This window comes from Rhinichthys klamathensis, unplaced genomic scaffold (assembly GCF_029890125.1).
Source record: "Rhinichthys klamathensis goyatoka isolate OS25496 unplaced genomic scaffold, OSU_Roscu_1.1 h1tg000627l_1, whole genome shotgun sequence".
NCBI classification, from domain to species: Eukaryota; Metazoa; Chordata; class Actinopteri; order Cypriniformes; family Leuciscidae; genus Rhinichthys; species Rhinichthys klamathensis.
In genome coordinates, this window is record NW_026607075.1 from 139,242 (window position 1) to 156,205 (window position 16,964).

The 16,964-nt window shown below is 41.4% G+C and overlaps 2 protein-coding genes across 2 annotated transcripts; both read left to right on the forward strand.

Annotated features, from left to right (window-relative positions):
* The first annotated feature begins 676 nt into the window (after positions 1–676).
* On the forward strand, positions 677–3,259 carry LOC130076104 (zona pellucida sperm-binding protein 4-like). Its single transcript, XM_056241040.1, has 8 exons — positions 677–1,766; positions 1,846–2,033; positions 2,105–2,202; positions 2,274–2,431; positions 2,518–2,710; positions 2,776–2,923; positions 2,994–3,066; positions 3,155–3,259. The coding sequence occupies exons 1-8, from the start codon at positions 863–865 to the stop codon at positions 3,229–3,231; spliced, it is 1,839 nt and encodes a 612-aa protein (XP_056097015.1). The 5' UTR covers positions 677–862; the 3' UTR covers positions 3,232–3,259.
* A 1,275-nt stretch (positions 3,260–4,534) lies between these two features.
* LOC130076109 (zona pellucida sperm-binding protein 4-like) lies at positions 4,535–6,257 on the forward strand. Its single transcript, XM_056241045.1, has 5 exons — positions 4,535–5,309; positions 5,389–5,576; positions 5,648–5,745; positions 5,817–5,974; positions 6,061–6,257. Exons 1-5 carry the CDS (start codon positions 4,586–4,588, stop codon positions 6,255–6,257), a joined length of 1,365 nt encoding a protein of 454 aa, XP_056097020.1. The 5' UTR covers positions 4,535–4,585.
* Positions 6,258–16,964: the final 10,707 nt, after the last annotated feature.

A 16,964-nucleotide genomic window follows, 5' to 3' on the forward strand; every position in this document is an offset into this window, starting at 1 on the left:
CTTAAGTTGTACTTTAAAAACATGTACAGAGTCAGCATACTTAACATATGATGGCAAACTATTCCAAAGTCTTGGCGCTACTACTGCAAAAGCCCGATCCCCTTTCTGGCTTAACTTAGTCCGTGGAATTTTCAGCAACTTTTGAGTTGATGACCTCAAGGTTCTTCCTGATTGATACTCTATTAACAGAGCTGATAAATAAGTCGGTGTAAGGTCATGGAGTGATTTATGCACCAATAAAAGAAGTTTAAAATCAATTCTATATTGTACAGGAAGCCAATGTAGAGCGATCAAAGATGGAGTGATGTGTTCTCGTTTTTTAATATTCAATAATAATCTCGCTGCCGCATTTTGGACCTTTTGCAGCCGTAAAATAGAAGCTTGACTAATACCCTTATATAAAGAGTACTGATATATAGCAGGGAAATATATTCCTCAGAGAATGAACCTTATTGGTTCTTTTGGATACTCAAAAAGTGCTGCATAACACAAGAATAAACATCACTGGTTCTCGAGGAAGCTCAAACGTGCTGCGTAACACCAGTGTGTTGCTTTTTCGAACCACAATTGGTTCGATTGATTCGTATTTTCGAAAAAGCCAAGTTTCTCCCAACACCACCTCCAGTGCGAAATCCTCTAATATGTGATTTTATGTATGTTTAATAAGGGTGGAAAAGAACAAGGAATAACTTTATTCTTGTGAACCAATGGAATCACCCAGTTGCATAAACTCCCACTCATACAAGTCTGGAGAATCATGACTGTTAACGAAGAGGGAGGGATTATCATTAATTTGCCCAAATCTGTAGAGTACAAAAAGACCAAAGGGCAGCATCTCAACAGTGTGACTAGCTGTTGAACAATGGCAGGAAGTTGGTATGCTGTTCAGTCTCTGGCACTTTGTGTCTGGTTCGGTGTTTTCTGTCATGCTGTTCCAAAGTGGAGTAATCTTCCCCAGAATCCTCAAACTCTGATGTTCCAGCAAACTGACCAGCGGTTTCAACAACCAGTTCAACAGCAAGCTAGTCAACAGTTTTCTCCGCAGTTTCCTCAGTCAGTTCAACAGCAAGCTAGTCAACGGTTTCCTCAGCCAGTTCAACAAGCTAGTCAACAGTTTCCCCAGTCGATTCAACAGCAAGTTAGTCAACAGTTTCCCCAGTCAGTTCAACAAGCTAGTCAACGGTTTCCTCAGCCAGTTCAACAAGCTAGTCAACAGTTTTCCCAGTCAATTCAACAGCAAGCTAGTCAACGGTTTCCTCAACCAGTTCAACAAGCTAGTCAACAGTTTCCCCAGTCAGTTCAACAAGCTAGTCAACGGTTTCCTCAGCCAGTTCAACAAGCTAGTCAACAGTTTCCCCAGTCAGTTCAACAGCAAGCTAGTCAACAGTTTCCCCAGTCAGTTCAACAAGCTAGTCAACGGTTTCCTCAGCCAGTTCAACAAGCTAGTCAACAGTTTCCCCAGTCGATTCAACAGCAAGCTAGTCAACGGTTTCCTCAGCCAGTTCAACAAGCTAGTCAACAGTTTCCCCAGTCAGTTCAACAGCAAGCTAGTCAACAGTTTCCCCAGTCGGTTCAACAGCAAGCTAGTCAACAGTTTCCTCAGCAGTTTCAGCCTAAGCAGCCAGTAGCACAGGCAGAGCCCCTTGACAAATGTACTGTAGCTGATTATGAGCAGATCCAATGTGGACCACCTGGTATCAGTGGTGCTGAGTGTGCAGCTATTAACTGCTGCTTTAACGGACAGCAGTGTTACTATGGGAAGGCAGGTAAGAGTGTTGAGTAAATGTAAAGGTGTTCATGTTAAACTGATCTTCAGCAATAACCTGCTCTTGTACCTTGTTTCAGTGACTGTCCAGTGTATAAGAGATGGTCAGTTTGTGGTAGTGGTGGCTAGAGACGTTACGCTGCCTCGATTGAGCCTGGATTCAATCCGTCTCCTGGGTGGAAATGATCCAGCTTGCAGTCCTGTGGGATCCACACCTTTCTTTGCTATATATCAGTTCCCTGTCACTGCATGTGGCACAAGCATGATGGTGAGTAGCTGCTTGTGGTTTTGTTCTGCATGGCTTGGAATGGACTGGATGCCAACGGTTACTATTTGCAGGAGGACAGTGGATACGTGGTGTATGAAAACAGAATGACCTCCTCGTATGAAGTGGGTATGGGACCACTTGGTTCCATCACAAGGGACAGCCATTTTGAGTAAGTGATGCATGCTTTATCATAAATGTTCATCCTGGACAAATGCTACAAGCTCACTGTTTGTTGTCCAGGCTTCTATTCCAGTGTAGGTACTCTGGTACATCTGTGGAAGCTCTGGTTGTGGAGGTCAACACTGTTCCTCCACCTCCACCAGTAGCTGCTCCTGGACCCCTCAGAGTGGAGCTTAGACTGGCAAATGGTCAATGTGTCACCAAAGGCTGCGCAGAAGGTAAGTGTTTGTCCCAAGTATGCCTAAAGCCTTTCTAAAACTCCAGTTTGCAGAAGTTTCAAGTTAGACACTGTATTCTTCCTCAGGGGACGAGGCGTACACGTCCTACTACAGTGATGCTGATTATCCGGTCACAAAAGTCTTGCGGGAACCTGTGTATGTTGAGGTGCACATTTTGGAGAGGACCGACCCCAACATTGTCTTGATGCTGGGACATTGCTGGGCAACATCAACCCCTAGTCCACTCAGTCTACCCCAGTGGGACCTTCTGGTTGATGGGTAAGGCCAGTCTTTATCCATCTAGTGTGCAGTAAGGCGTTTCTGACTGCCTCTTTGCCTTTCAGATGCGCTTACCAGGATGATCGTTACCTGACCACATTGGTTCCAGTGGCTGGATCATCTGGTCTTCAGTTCCCAACCCACTACAAGCGCTTTGTTGTGAAGATGTTCACATTTGTAGATCCAGCATCACTGGCTCCTCTGCAAGAAACGGTACAGTACCCAGTGTGTCAGTTTTCAACTGTCTCTTGGTTCCTAATGTCAGCTTTGGTTCTCGTCTCAGGTCTTCATCCATTGCAGTACAGAGGTGTGCCATCCCTCTTCTGGCTCTTGTCAGCAAAGTTGCTCCAGGCAAAGTCAGTGCTTCCTGTTATTTAAACTGTTTAATTTAGCTTGTGTTGTGGGAGTGTTAATTTTTATTTGTTTGTTTTCTTGCACTTTTAGGAAGGGACGTTCGTTTAAACACTACCACTTCTGGCCAAACTGTGGTTTCTAGTGGAGAAGTGAGACTGATTCTATGAGTATTTAATAAATTATATTAAACCTTGACCTTGTCTGACCACATTTTGTGCAACGCTACCAACATGAAATTGTTCTTGTTTTATTTGGTATGTTGAGGACAGCTGTAACTTCCAGACTTCTACAAATCTCCCTGGGCCTCTATGGGAGGCAGGTGGATCATAAAGCACCTGTCAACTTGTTCTCATTGGTTCTTGCTGTAGCTCAAATGTGTTGCATAAAACAAATGAACCTCGTTGGTTCTTGCCGAAGCTCAAACGTGCTGTGTAACACACTAGAATGAACCTCGTTGGTTCTTGCCGAAGCTCAAATGTGCTGCGTAACACCTAAAGCCCTTTTCACACAGTGCATTGATCCTGGGAAATTGCCATAAAATTGCTAGAGTACCTTCTGTGTGAACGCAAACACATCCTGGGACTGATGCTGGAATCAGTCCCGGAACGTGACTTGTGTGAACAAAAGCCAGGACCAATGGTGTAAGGGCTGTGTCGTAGTGATGAAGCTGAGATAATTCGTCAGCTTAGCGGAACAGTATGCGATGCGCTAGTTTATGGTTGAATAAAAAAAAAAAAAAAGCATGTGTTATTTCTTGAGAAATTGCAGGTCATAAGCAAACTTAGACGCTGTGGAGATATTACACGTCACATCCTGACGTCACATGTCTTTATGGGGATGTGTGAACACACTCACAAATTCCGGAAGATCACTGGCAGTGTGAATGAACCAAAATCAAACGATCCCGGGACACATTATCCGTATATTTTCCAGAATCTCTGTGTGAAAGGGGCTTCGAATGAACCTTATTCGTTTTTGCTGAAGCTCAAACGTGCTCCATAATACATGAGAATGAACCTTATTCGTTTTTGCTGAAGCTCAAACGTGCTGTATAACACTAGAATTAACCTCACTGGTTTTTGTTAAAGCTCACACATGCTGTGTAACACGAGAATGAACCTCATTGGTTCTTTTGGATACTCAAAAAGGGCTGCATAACAAGAATGAACATCACTGGTTCTCGAGGAAGCTCAAACGTGCTGCATAACACCAGTGTGTTGCTTTTTCGAATCACAATTGATTCGTATTTTCGAAAAAGGCAAGTTTCTACCAACACCACCTCCAGTGCGAAATCCACTAATATGTGATTTTATGTATGTTTAATAAGGGTGGAAAAGAACAAGGAATAACTTTATTCTTGTGAACCAATGGAATCACCCAGTTGCATAAACTCCCACTCATACAAGTCTGGAGAATCATGACTGTTAACGAAGAGGGAGGGATTATCATTATTTGCCCAAATCTGTAGAGTACAAAAAGACCAAAGGGCAGCATCTCAACAGTGTGACTAGCTGTTGAACAATGGCAGGAAGTTGGTATGCTGTTCAGTCTCTGGCACTTTGTGTCTGGTTCGGTGTTTTCTGTCATGCTGTTCCAAAGTGGAGTAATCTTCCCCAGAATCCTCAAACTCTGATGTTCCAGCAAACTGACCAGCGGTTTCAACAACCAGTTCAACAGCAAGCTAGTCAACAGTTTTCTCCGCAGTTTCCTCAGTCAGTTCAACAGCAAGCTAGTCAACGGTTTCCTCAGTCAGTTCAACAGCAATCTAGTCAACGGTTTCCTCAGCCAGTTCAACAGCAATCTAGTCAACAGTTTTCTCCGCAGTTTCCTCAGTCAGTTCAACAGCAAGCTAGTCAACAGTTTCCCCAGTCAGTTCAACAGCAAGCTAGTCAACGGTTTCCTCAGCCAGTTCAACAAGCTAGTCAACAGTTTCCTCAGTCAGTTCAACAACAAGCTAGTCAACAGTTTCCCCAGTCGATTCAACAGCAAGCTAGTCAACGGTTTCCTCAGCCAGTTCAACAGCAAGCTAGTCAACAGTTTCCTCAGTCAGTTCAACAGCAAGCTAGTCAACAGTTTCCTCAGCAGTTTCAGCCTAAGCAGCCAGTGGCACAGGCAGAGCCCCTTGACAAATGTACTGTAGCTGATTATGAGCAGATCCAATGTGGACCACCTGGTATTAGTGGTGCTGAGTGTGCAGCTATCAACTGCTGCTTTAACGGACAGCAGTGTTACTATGGGAAGGCAGGTAAGAGTGTTGAGTCAAAGTAAAGGTGTTCATGTTAAACTGATCTTCAGCAATAACCTGCTCTTGTACCTTGTTTCAGTGACTGTCCAGTGTATAAGAGATGGTCAGTTTGTGGTAGTGGTGGCTAGAGACGTTACGCTGCCTCGATTGAGCCTGGATTCAGTCCGTCTCCTGGGTGGAAATGATCCAGCTTGCAGTCCTGTGGGATCCACACCTTTCTTTGCTATATATCAGTTCCCTGTCACTGCATGTGGAACAAGCATGATGGTGAGTAGCTGCTTGTGGTTTTGTTCTGCATGGCTTGGAATGGACTGGATGCCAACGGTTACTATTTGCAGGAGGACAGTGGATACGTGGTGTATGAAAACAGAATGACCTCCTCGTATGAAGTGGGTATGGGACCACTTGGTTCCATCACAAGGGACAGCCATTTTGAGTAAGTGATGCATGCTTTATCATAAATGTTAATCCTGGACAAATGCTACAAGCTCACTGTTTGTTGTCCAGGCTTCTCTTCCAGTGTAGGTACTCTGGTACGTCTGTGGAAGCTCTGGTTGTGGAGGTCAACACTGTTCCTCCACCTCCACCAGTAGCTGCTCCTGGACCCCTCAGAGTGGAACTTAGACTGGCAAATGGTCAATGTGTCACCAAAGGCTGTGCAGAAGGTAAGTGTTTGTCCCAAGTATGCCTAAAGCCTTTCTAAAACTCCAGTTTGCAGAAGTTTCAAGTTGGACACTGTATGCTTCCTCAGGGGACGAGGCGTACACGTCCTACTACAGTGATGCTGATTATCCGGTCACAAAAGTCTTGCGGGAACCTGTGTATGTTGAGGTGCACATTTTGGAGAGGACCGACCCCAACATTGTCTTGATGCTGGGACATTGCTGGGTGACATCAACCCCTAGGCCACTCAGTCTACCCCAGTGGGACCTTCTGGTTGATGGGTAAGGCCAGTCTTTATCCATCTAGTGTGCAGTAAGGCGTTTCTGACTGCCTCTTTGCCTTTCAGATGCGCTTACCAGGATGATCGTTACCTGACCACATTGGTTCCAGTGGCTGGATCATCTGGTCTTCAGTTCCCAACCCACTACAAGCGCTTTGTTGTGAAGATGTTCACATTTGTAGATCCAGCATCACTGGCTCCTCTGCAAGAAACGGTACAGTACCCAGTGTGTCAGTTTTCAACTGTCTCTTGGTTCCTAATGTCAGCTTTGGTTCTCGTCTCAGGTCTTCATCCATTGCAGTACAGAGGTGTGCCATCCCTCTTCTGGCTCTTGTCAGCAAAGTTGCTCCAGGCAAAGTCAGTGCTTCCTGTTATTTTAAACTGTTTAATTTAGCTTGTGTTGTGGGAGTGTTCATTTTTATTTGTTTGTTTTCTTGCACTTTTAGGAAGGGACGTTCGTTTAAACGCTACCACTTCTGGCCAAACTGTGGTTTCTAGTGGAGAAGTGAGACTGATTCTCTGAGTATTTAATAAATGATATTAAACCTTGACCTTGTGTGACCACATTTTGTGCAACGCTACCAACATGAAATTGTTCTTGTTTTATTTGGTATGTTGAGGACAACTGTAACTTCCCGACTTTTACAAATCTCCCTGGGCCTCTATGGGAGGCAGGTGGATCATAAAGCACCTGTCAACTTGTTCTCATTGGTTCTTGCTGTAGCTCAAATGTGTTGCATAAAACAAATGAACCTCGTTGGTTCTTGCTGAAGCTCAAACGTGCTGCGTAACACTAGAGCCCCTTTCACACAGTGCGTTGATCCTGGGAAATTGCCAGAGTACCTTCTGTGTGAATGCAAACACGTCCTGGGTTTGATGCTGGAATCAGTCCTGGAACGTGCCTTGTGTGAACAAAAGCCAGGACCAATGGTGTAAGGGGTGTGTTCAAATTTATTTGTATAGCGCTTTTCACAATACATATTGTTTCAAAGCAGCTTTACAGAAAGTGCATTTCAGAAATGTACATAGAAGAATATAGTTAGTTAATCATCATGTATTAATTTAGGGCATAACATATCGCCGGCGTTGAGTCGTCTCTTCACAGGCGTCGAGTCGTCTCATCGCAGGTGTTGGGGCATCTGAAGTCTCCGTGAGAGGCTGGATACAAACTGGAGCTGACGAACGCTATTTACCTCGGGACTAGCGTCCCGAGATAACAGCAGAAAAGCAGATGGGAAATAATTGTTGTAGTGATGAAGCTGAGAATTCATAGTGGTGGCCAGATCAAGGCTTTGTGAAATACTGAAACAGTTGAAGCAAATGTGCTGTATTGTGTCGAGGCTTCGAAACAATCCGACACCTATCTCCACGGTGACCCAGTGGTCAGAACAGTGTAAATGCAACAAAAAGCCAGGACAAACATGCATATAAACCCCTTTTACAAATCTATTGCAAATGTTTTATTGAAAATGAAATCTTTCAAATGCAATTATCTATTCAGATTATCAAGTGTGTATCTGTTCTTTTATCAATTGTCAGGGTTTGTTTTGTTATTTCTATGAATGGCTCAGCTAAACAGGCCAATTAGACTAACTACCATTATTCATTTTAATTATACTAATGTCTAATCAAATAGTCTACAAATGTATGAAACTGATCAGAGATCAGGTAAACCCACAGACACTTGTTCAATGGTTCTCAGTGAATCCTCATGATTCATGGGTTGACAGATTATTGCCCCCAGCGGTGAACCATTGAAATTATGTGTTTCGAAACAGTTATGACTTTTTCTTTTCTTTTTTTTTTCTTTTTTTTTCCTTTTTTTTTATTGACAATTTTCCTTATCACAATATACAATAAAGACGTCTGACAGAGAAGAAAACTATAACATCCTCAAAATGCACAATATAACCTTATTGTATTATAAACTAATAGTCACACCTCCTGCAAATCATCTGAAAAGACATTTTCTATACTGTTCACATGACAAGGGAGAACAAACTAGACTGAAAGAACTCAAAGCAATAAAAATAAACTAAAACAAAATAATGACAAAAAACAAACCAAAAAGAGGGACTCAGCTCATCTGAAGTGTTATTAAACAATTATACAGTTTTTTAGCCTGGGCATTCTCAACCTTTATAAGACAGTTTTTAAACAGCAAGAGATCATTTTTAAAAGCAGACCATGTGGGGGAGGACTTAGCGAATCGACATTTATGTATGTAATATTTTGTAGCAATAATTAGATTATTAACCAAAAATTCATCATTTTTATTTTGTAGAATTACACCCATCTGAATATTTTGATATGAAAAGAAATCTATGTTTATTTATAGATCTGGAGGACAACATGCTATGAAGAGATTTCCATAAATTCTGAGCCATTTGACATTCATAAAACAGGTGTTCGGTTGTTTCAACATTAATGTTGCAGATATGACAATTGTCTACCTCAAACTTGAATCTTTTCTTTACAAACTCATTAGAGGGATATATGTTATTAATTGTTTTAAAATGTACTTCCTTAAATTTAGGAGGAATTGGATATCTTAAGAATTTTGTTCTAATTGAAGATATTTCATATTTGTCATAACCAAGAAAGAAGGGAGTGCTCCTTGTTCTACCCGGGTACAAAAATTTAACCAGAGTTTGCTTAAGGAATTTATTATTACATTTTGTATCTACCAGGTCCACATAATCGATTTTAATTTTGTGTAGTCTTGGCGATGCAATATTCATAATATTATTCTTTATTGCTTGAATAAGTACCTTTGGAATGTTCTGTGTTACTTTGTTGTAATCCACAATTGAGCAGTTAATATTATATTTAGAATTAAATTCCTCCAGTTCAAGAATATTACCATTTTCATCCAATATATGAACAATTGACCATATTTGCTTTTCCCACCAGTCTTTCAGAAACATAGATTTCCTTCTACACAATATAACTCTGTTGTTCCAGAATGGAACATTGTGGGGACTAAAATTATGTTTGAACATCAGTTTCCACTGTAACAACACCTGTTGATGAAAAGTTGAAAGTTTTATAGGCAATTTAGATATTTCAAAGTCACATGTTATTAAAAATGTAATACCTCCCACTTTATCAAAGATATATGCCGGTAAGGAGAACCATATCTCTTCACCGTTCCTCAAAAAAGATTGGAGCCATTTAACTTTCAATATTCCATTCATAATTTCAAAGTCGATTGCCTTTATGCCACCTTCCTCATAATTTTTCAACAGATCTCCTTTTCTAATGTAGTGATGTTTATTTTTCCAAATAAAATTAAAATTGATTCTATTAATTTCTTTAATTAACTTTGGAGAAATAGCTAGAGAGTAGGATGGATATATCAGTCTGGAAATAGATTCAATCTTAGTCAACATCGTTCTTCCAAATAATGTTAAATCTCTTTGTAGCCAACTGTTTAATGTTTTTCCACATTTATCCATATTATCTTGGATATTCTTTTTTTCACTTGTATCTGAAGATTTGGAAATCCAAATACCTAGATATCTAATGTCATTTTTGACTGGTATATTATATAGTGAGGATTCAGAGCAGTTATGAATGCTCATCAGTTCACATTTAGTCAGATTTAGATATAGACCCGATGCTAGTGAAAATCGCTCTATTACAGCTACTGGTATTTGTTCCTTATTTTGTAAAAACAGAGTTGTATCATCAGCGAGCTGACTTATGAGTAACTTATGGTTGTTTATCTCTAAACCTTTAATATTTGAATTTTTAACCGCAATTGCTAGTAGTTCAGTCACAGCAATGAATAAAAGAGGAGAAATACTACAGCCCTGTCTTATTCCTCGTTCAACCTTAAATCTAGGACATGTACCTTCTGAGAGGGAAACACAGCTATTAATATCCGTATGCAACATAATGATCATATCAAGAAACTTATTTCCAAAGCCAAAGTGTCTCAGTGTGTTAACAATAAATAAGTGTTCCACTGAATCGAATGCTTTCTGGAAATCCAAAAAAAAGATAAAACCATCTTCCTTAATTAAATAATTATAATCAATAAGATCCAGGACCAGGCGGATGTTATTATGAATGGATCTTCCTTTAAGAAAACCAGATTGTGTTGGGCTGATTAATTTAGATATACCCGTCTTTAATCTTGCTGCCAAAACTGTTGTTAGAATCTTGTAGTCTGTATTCAACAGTGTAATAGGTCTTAGATTGCTTAATATTTTTTTATCTTTTCCAGGTTTTGGAATCAATTCCTTGTTTCATAGTTTGCATCAGTTATTTTTGATTAATACATTCCTTTATAGCCTGAAACAATAGGTGTTTTAAGTCTTCCCAAAAGTGTTTATAAAAGTTAGAAGTAATACCATCTGGACCTGGCGAACGATCAGATGCCATTTTTTTATAGCATAATCAAATTCTACAATTCCTCATCACAAACTTCTTTAAAATGTTCATCAATAACAGGAATCAAGTTGTTAATTCTATCAAAAAAAGATGAGACATCTTGTTCTGAGTAGGAAGATTTATAAAGATTCCTATAAAAATTGAAAACTTCTTTTTCAATACATTTGGGTTCTGCATTCCTCTCCATCAACTGTAAGACTACAAATCGAATGATCTTCTTGTCGGCGTATTTCTAATTTGCAAAAGTATGCAGTATTCTTTTCTCCTTCTTCAATCCACCGGGCCCTGGATCTAATATATGCACCTTTAGCTTTATCTATATACATTCTATCCAATTTGGATTGCAAATTACTTGTTTTTTCTTTGTCCACTTCACTCCAATCTGATTTACTATAAAGTGTCATGAGTTCTTTAACCACTGTTACTTCTTGAGCTCTCTTTTCTTTATTCACTTTTTTACCAAACGTTATTGAATGCTTTCTAATACTACATTTCAAAAATTCCCATTTTAGTATAGATGTGTCTAGTGTATTGTCATTTTTTATATCAAAAATATTTTTTTTAATGGAATGACAAAACTCTGAGTTTTTTAGTAACTGAGAGTTAAATTTCCAATAATCTTTTGGTTTGTTATTTTTATTACTGTTTCGAATTTTCAGGTTAATAATGCAATGATCACTTAAAGGACAGCAAGCAATTTCTGTTTCTGTGACACGATCTGATATTGAGTTTGATATCAACCAATAATCAATTCGAGATTTGTTTTGACCATTAGGTTTATGCCAGGTAAACTGTTTCACTCCACTATGTAAACTTCTCCAGATGTCTATCAATTGGTTATTATTAGCAAAAGCTTCCAAAATTGTGTTTCTATGTTCACTCAATAACTTGGAAGGCCATCTATCCATCCACTCATCAGGAGATAAATTGAAATCCCCTCCAACAATAATATGATCTGTGGGGAATTTTGCTTTTAGTTCTATGATAACTTCTGATATTTGATGTAACAGATTTCTATTTTTGGTATCGTTGTTATAACCATGTTAATCAGAATAACAAGATTACCATCAATTTCCAAAACACAGGCTACCCAGTGTCCCGCATGTCTGCTTTTCCACCCAGAATCTTACCAGGGCATCTGTTGAAACATATGGCAACTCCAGCCGACCGATTTGTCCCATGACTGAAGAGAATTTTATCACCCCATTGTTGTTGTTCTTCATAAGTTTATGGTGGTCTGCTGACCGGATAGGAAAACTTTCTGCCTGCCTTCGTTCTCTTTCGAGAGGTTCCTCTTATTGCGTAAGTAGCTTACGCTATGGGAAAACTCCTTTTCTCGAGAAATATTGAAGTCTTTATGTAAAACGCATTGCAGCTGCACAGCAGAGAGCAGTGAGCGAGGCAGCTCGGTCATTGGCTGTGCTGCGGCAACTGCACGAACCAATGACGGGGCGACTCTGAACCCGCTTCCAATGAGCGTGCTTCGCGCCCACGTGCGTCAGAGCCCGCCAAGATGGGCGTGACCAAGGGCTATATATTGGGCGCCCCGTCGTCTGAGTTCTTTAGATTTAATCTCCTTCAGCAAAGAACCTTCTCTTCGCTGGATCCTCCGGATTTGTTGGAGTCTTTTCGCCGCCGCCGTCGACAAGCCTACGGCAGGACTGCTTCGAGGACGCCGGCGCCTTCAGCCGCCTTCGATCGCCCTTCTGCTAAGCCATCCGGCGCGCATCATCTAATATCCTTTCAAAAGCTTTCAGTGTTCGCCCCCGCGACACTTTCTAAAAGAGCAAATTTAACAAGGCGTTGTTTCAAATGCCTTCCTGTGCCACGTGTCGAGGCCCTCTTCAGGACGGGGATCGTCACATCATTTGCGCCCGCTGCCTGGGACCGGACCACGCAGAGGCTGCCCTTACTCGAGGCGGATGTCCCGAGTGTGACGCCCTGGGCCTCACCGAGCTGCGCGCTCGCTTCGCCGTTTTCACCGCGAAAGAGCCCACCTCTTCCGTGCTGCCATCTCCTCTGGTCGAGCCGCGCAAGAAAAAGCGCCGCTCACAGAGGCCGCCGGAGCAAGTGGTTTGCAGTGATGTCATGCCGGGCCAATCCCCGCGTGCTTCACCACCACCTGATGACTCCCCGCCGCCAGTCCAGTTCACACAGGCGGACCAGCACCCCTCCAGCGGAGCGATGGGGCTCGTCTCGTTTGGCGCGTCAGGGGATGACGATGACAAGGATGACAGTTTTTCCTGTGACGCTGCATCCGACGACTGGCCGGGCTCGTCGTTCGACCCCGCGCCATCGACATTAGCGGGCACGAGCGCGGGCTCCAGCATGGACTCTGAGATCGTCCGCATCCTGTCTAAGGCCGTGGAAGACCTCGGGCTCGATTGGTCTTCCCCGGAAGAACCCGCCCGCAGCCGACTGGACGAGTGGTTCCTGCAGGGGCGCCGACAGGCCCCTCGGCAAAGGCCCCCCCCCCCCTTCTTCTTGAAGTCTACAGAAGATATTGAGAAGCACCCACTGTCACACCAGAGAATGTCTAATAAGGGGAGAACTGGCACTCTCTGGTTACTTCCGGTTTCTGGACTGGCTGCAGTAACACGTCTCTGTCCATGCGGGGGCGCTCGCAGGCGAGTGCAGAATGAATGGGAGTCTATGGGGTTTCACCCCCAGAAATCCACTTTTCTCTGGATATAATTTTTTGTCTAGTAATTTGAATATTGTATTCGAAAGTAGATGCAAAGAAATTACACACTGCTGGGTGATAGATTTTTTAGAGTCACTTATTTGCTTTAAAAAGTCTTTTAAAATGTCAATGACGTCATACACATCGTATTATTAGCAGAATGCTAGCGTGTTATGGGCAACAACAACTCAGCCTGTAAGAAATCGAAAGGACATAAGTACTCGTTCATTCAACTTTCGACCTATAACCCATGTTGAACTTATAAAACCTACAATAAAATCTGAGATTTCTCAACGGTAATCGTGTAAAAGAGACAAATTTAGCCGTCTAGCTCCATAGACTCCCATTCATTCTGCACTCGGACGATCGCCCCCAGTGGAACTCTGGTGGAACTACAACCAAAATTCGGTTCAATAGGACTCAATTGGGAGTGGCCAGGCTTTCCGTAGACGGGCTTCGGTCACACGCACAAGCTCAGAGCAATATTGTAAGTGTTACTGCATGATAATACATTTTTATAGCAGAATAATAATACATCACAATACACAGTCTCACTTTTAGTTACGTCTTTTAACTATTATAATATTTCGAAGGGCAAAAACATGAACTAAACTATTAATTCTTCAATCAGCTGTCACTTTAACGGGAGGCAGTAGCTCCACCCACGTCCTCCCTTTTTGCCCATTTTTTTTGTTATCCGGTAGTGACGAAAGGTGACGCGCTGCCAAGATGGCGACGGGCGGCCCCGCCCACTTTAGGCTTCAAAAACAAAACGCTCTTCAGAAACCTACGGGTGACGTCACGGACACTTCGTCCATATTTTTTTTTACAGTCTATGGTAATTACACAGTGTATCCTTTTCAAACCGTTGATTTCTGTCTTTTTTCTCCACGCAAACTGTGCCTGTTATTTTTTCAGTGTAGTCGTGTATGAACCAATCACAGTCGTTCATTCTTTTTTCTTTTTTTTAGATGTGTTTGGCGAATTTCTAGTAAATTTCTAATTCGTGGAATTAATAATCTTAAAGTCCCCGTGAACCGGAAGTTGCAAACGACTTTTCTCCAGTGTTGTGACGTATTTCCGAGAGAAACGGAATACTAAATGAGGCAAAATAGTGGGCGTGGCTTTTTCCCCAACTAGCACCTGATTGGATCTAGAAAAGTAGGTGTTTTCATTCAGCCTGTCTACTGTCAGTTGGAGGGGCGTGGTTACGGATGTTAAGCAGACGCCCAAACCGTGAAACCTACGTCATCAGGGAAGGTCCTCCAACGCAGAGGGGAGGGGAAATTTCAGATTTTGATTAAAGATTACAAAGCCAAAAACAATTTTTGTGTGGATTGACTTGCATGGATGAATTGTTCACCACAAAACGATCAATTTAGGCAAACAAAGTAAGTATGGTCAATTTTGAATTCATGGGGACTTTAAACTATCACTCTTCTAAATGTAGGGTCTGCAATAAGACAATACTGTGCAGAATTTTGAATGGGAGGTTTTGGCTTTGTTAGTCCTTGGGCCAAGACCCAAAATTTCACGTACTGGTACCATCTGGGTAGGCAAATTTTAGTTGTGATTTTTTACATCCTATGCATCCCTAGATAATGTTTTGACATGATAACCCTTGCCAACTGGCAGCTTGGTAGTGGTTATGACCGCTGTGACTGACCCCTGTAAGCGGAAAAAATGGCTAAAGTACCTTCCATGGAAATAATCTGGTTCATCCAGTTGATAATTCATCAAGTGGTTCATTCATCACAAATAAAGTAGGTTCCAAATTAGTGAAATAATGAGATAAAGGCAATCATTCCAAAATAAATGGCTAAAAATTGCTAAATTTGGCAGTTTTAGCATGTCAAACCGTAATACCCCAATATCATGAAATAGTCTAGCCAACTAGGTGAACCCGGAAATGTTGAGTACACCAAAGTTTTATTGCAGAAATGTGAAGTATGGGTCCCCAGCATACAGAAACTGCCGGATGCTAATTAATTTGCATATGTTGAGCAATTAGCATTATTAGCTTAATTGTCCATTTTCACCAGATAGTTTGCACTGTATGGTCAATTTCTACAATATGTGAGTGGTTTTAGAGGATGCTGATTTAATTTCTGGCATTTTCAGATTTCAAAGAGATAATTTTATGACATATTTTGATTTATTTAGGCAGATTATGATTACTTTCAGGCATAATTTTCGGTTATTTTTATAGTAAACAAAATAATTTTACATTTCACAATCATGAGTGCTATTGTGAATGTTGATGCATTGTTTTCCGGGTGTAGTGAGGCTGAATCCCATCCTGACACTTTTAAAAAATTTAAATTGCTTTTTGGATAAACGATGAATCTTTGTTAGGCTGAATGTCATGCATTTCTGGAGGAAAAATCAATGTGGATATTTAACATAACTTGGATCATGAAACTGTACGATACATATTAATGGGGTTTTGCACATCAGCAAAATGGGGGACTGTTCCGCTTCCGGTAAATTTCATACCGGGTTGCATCCAAGGTTACAGAGTTCCTCTGATTGTACAGAGGCAGAAAGAAAGCCCTTGTTGCTTTTGTGATCTGTAAATCTGTGGCTTCTGCCTCTCTAATACAGTGGAGAAGCTTATAAGGAATGACTCTCATGGCCTTGAATGCAGACACCTTCCCCTTCCCGAGGTGGTATCACATACCGAAAGAGCATGCATGGCCAGAATGGAACCACATTGGTCACCCAGATGGATTATTTTCTTTAATCTTCTTTAAGCGAAACGAATCAACTGTGTCTAAAGTACTAGAAAAAAGAGAGTTAAAAGTTTCTGTCGCAATATCAAGTTCTTCTAGGCTATCCGGGATGCTGAAATGATGGAACTGATCAGGAAGATTATTAATAAAGCAATCTTTAGTGGCAGAAGTGATAGTTATAACATATTTGTAACAAGGAGTCGGCTTTGCAGCCTTGGCTAAATGATGTTTACATGAGACTAGATAATGATCTGAGATGTCGTCGCTCTGCTGCAGAATTTCAACGGCATCAACATCTATTGTTGCTTGGCATTCGCGAGTGTTTACCTCGAGCAGCACAAGTGTCTTTCCAGGATCATTTAACCTTTTAACTTTGTTTTTGCATGGCGACTATGGCGGAGCAAGAAACGAAACAATCTATAGCGGAGCAACCTATATCTGAGAACAGGAGGGCTCAAAAATGTGAACTTTGTGAGATGTTTTTAATCACTAGTGCAGAGGATTTTGTGCAAAATTTTATTTGCTCCAAATGTAACCAAATTAAAGAATTACAAGATAAACTAATCGACGTGCACATGAAACTCCGGCGAATGACTGAGCTAAACGCCGTTTTAAAAGAAGCTTCAAAAATACAAGATACTTTTAATTCTACTGTATTAATTGGATCTGCTGGCATGGGTGTACAAAACTCGGCACTTCTCGCATCAACTCTCCCAGTTCAAGAGGGTACATCGGCAGAGGAACTTTTACCACCACTGATCTCCAACGCCACTGTGCCGGTTGTGAGAAGCTCAACAGATTCCTGCTCAACACCATGCTCAAGGGAATATAAATGGAAACGGGTGAATGGCGGAGGAAAACGAGGAATATGTAGAACGCGGCCACTTCAGGACTTAAAA

Bases quoted from the DNA above. Each gene is read 5' to 3' on its own strand.
- LOC130076109 (XM_056241045.1), top strand. From the start codon at position 4,586: ATGGCAGGAAGTTGGTATGCTGTTCAGTCTCTGGCACTTTGTGTCTGG. The intron at 5,310-5,388 runs GTAAGAGTGTTG...ACCTTGTTTCAG, and splicing joins GTGTTACTATGGGAAGGCAG to TGACTGTCCAGTGTATAAGA. The intron at 5,577-5,647 runs GTGAGTAGCTGC...TACTATTTGCAG, and splicing joins CATGTGGAACAAGCATGATG to GAGGACAGTGGATACGTGGT.
- LOC130076104 (XM_056241040.1), top strand. From the start codon at position 863: ATGGCAGGAAGTTGGTATGCTGTTCAGTCTCTGGCACTTTGTGTCTGG. The intron at 2,711-2,775 runs GTAAGGCCAGTC...TTTGCCTTTCAG, and splicing joins TGGGACCTTCTGGTTGATGG to ATGCGCTTACCAGGATGATC. The intron at 3,067-3,154 runs GTCAGTGCTTCC...TTGCACTTTTAG, and splicing joins GCAAAGTTGCTCCAGGCAAA to GAAGGGACGTTCGTTTAAAC.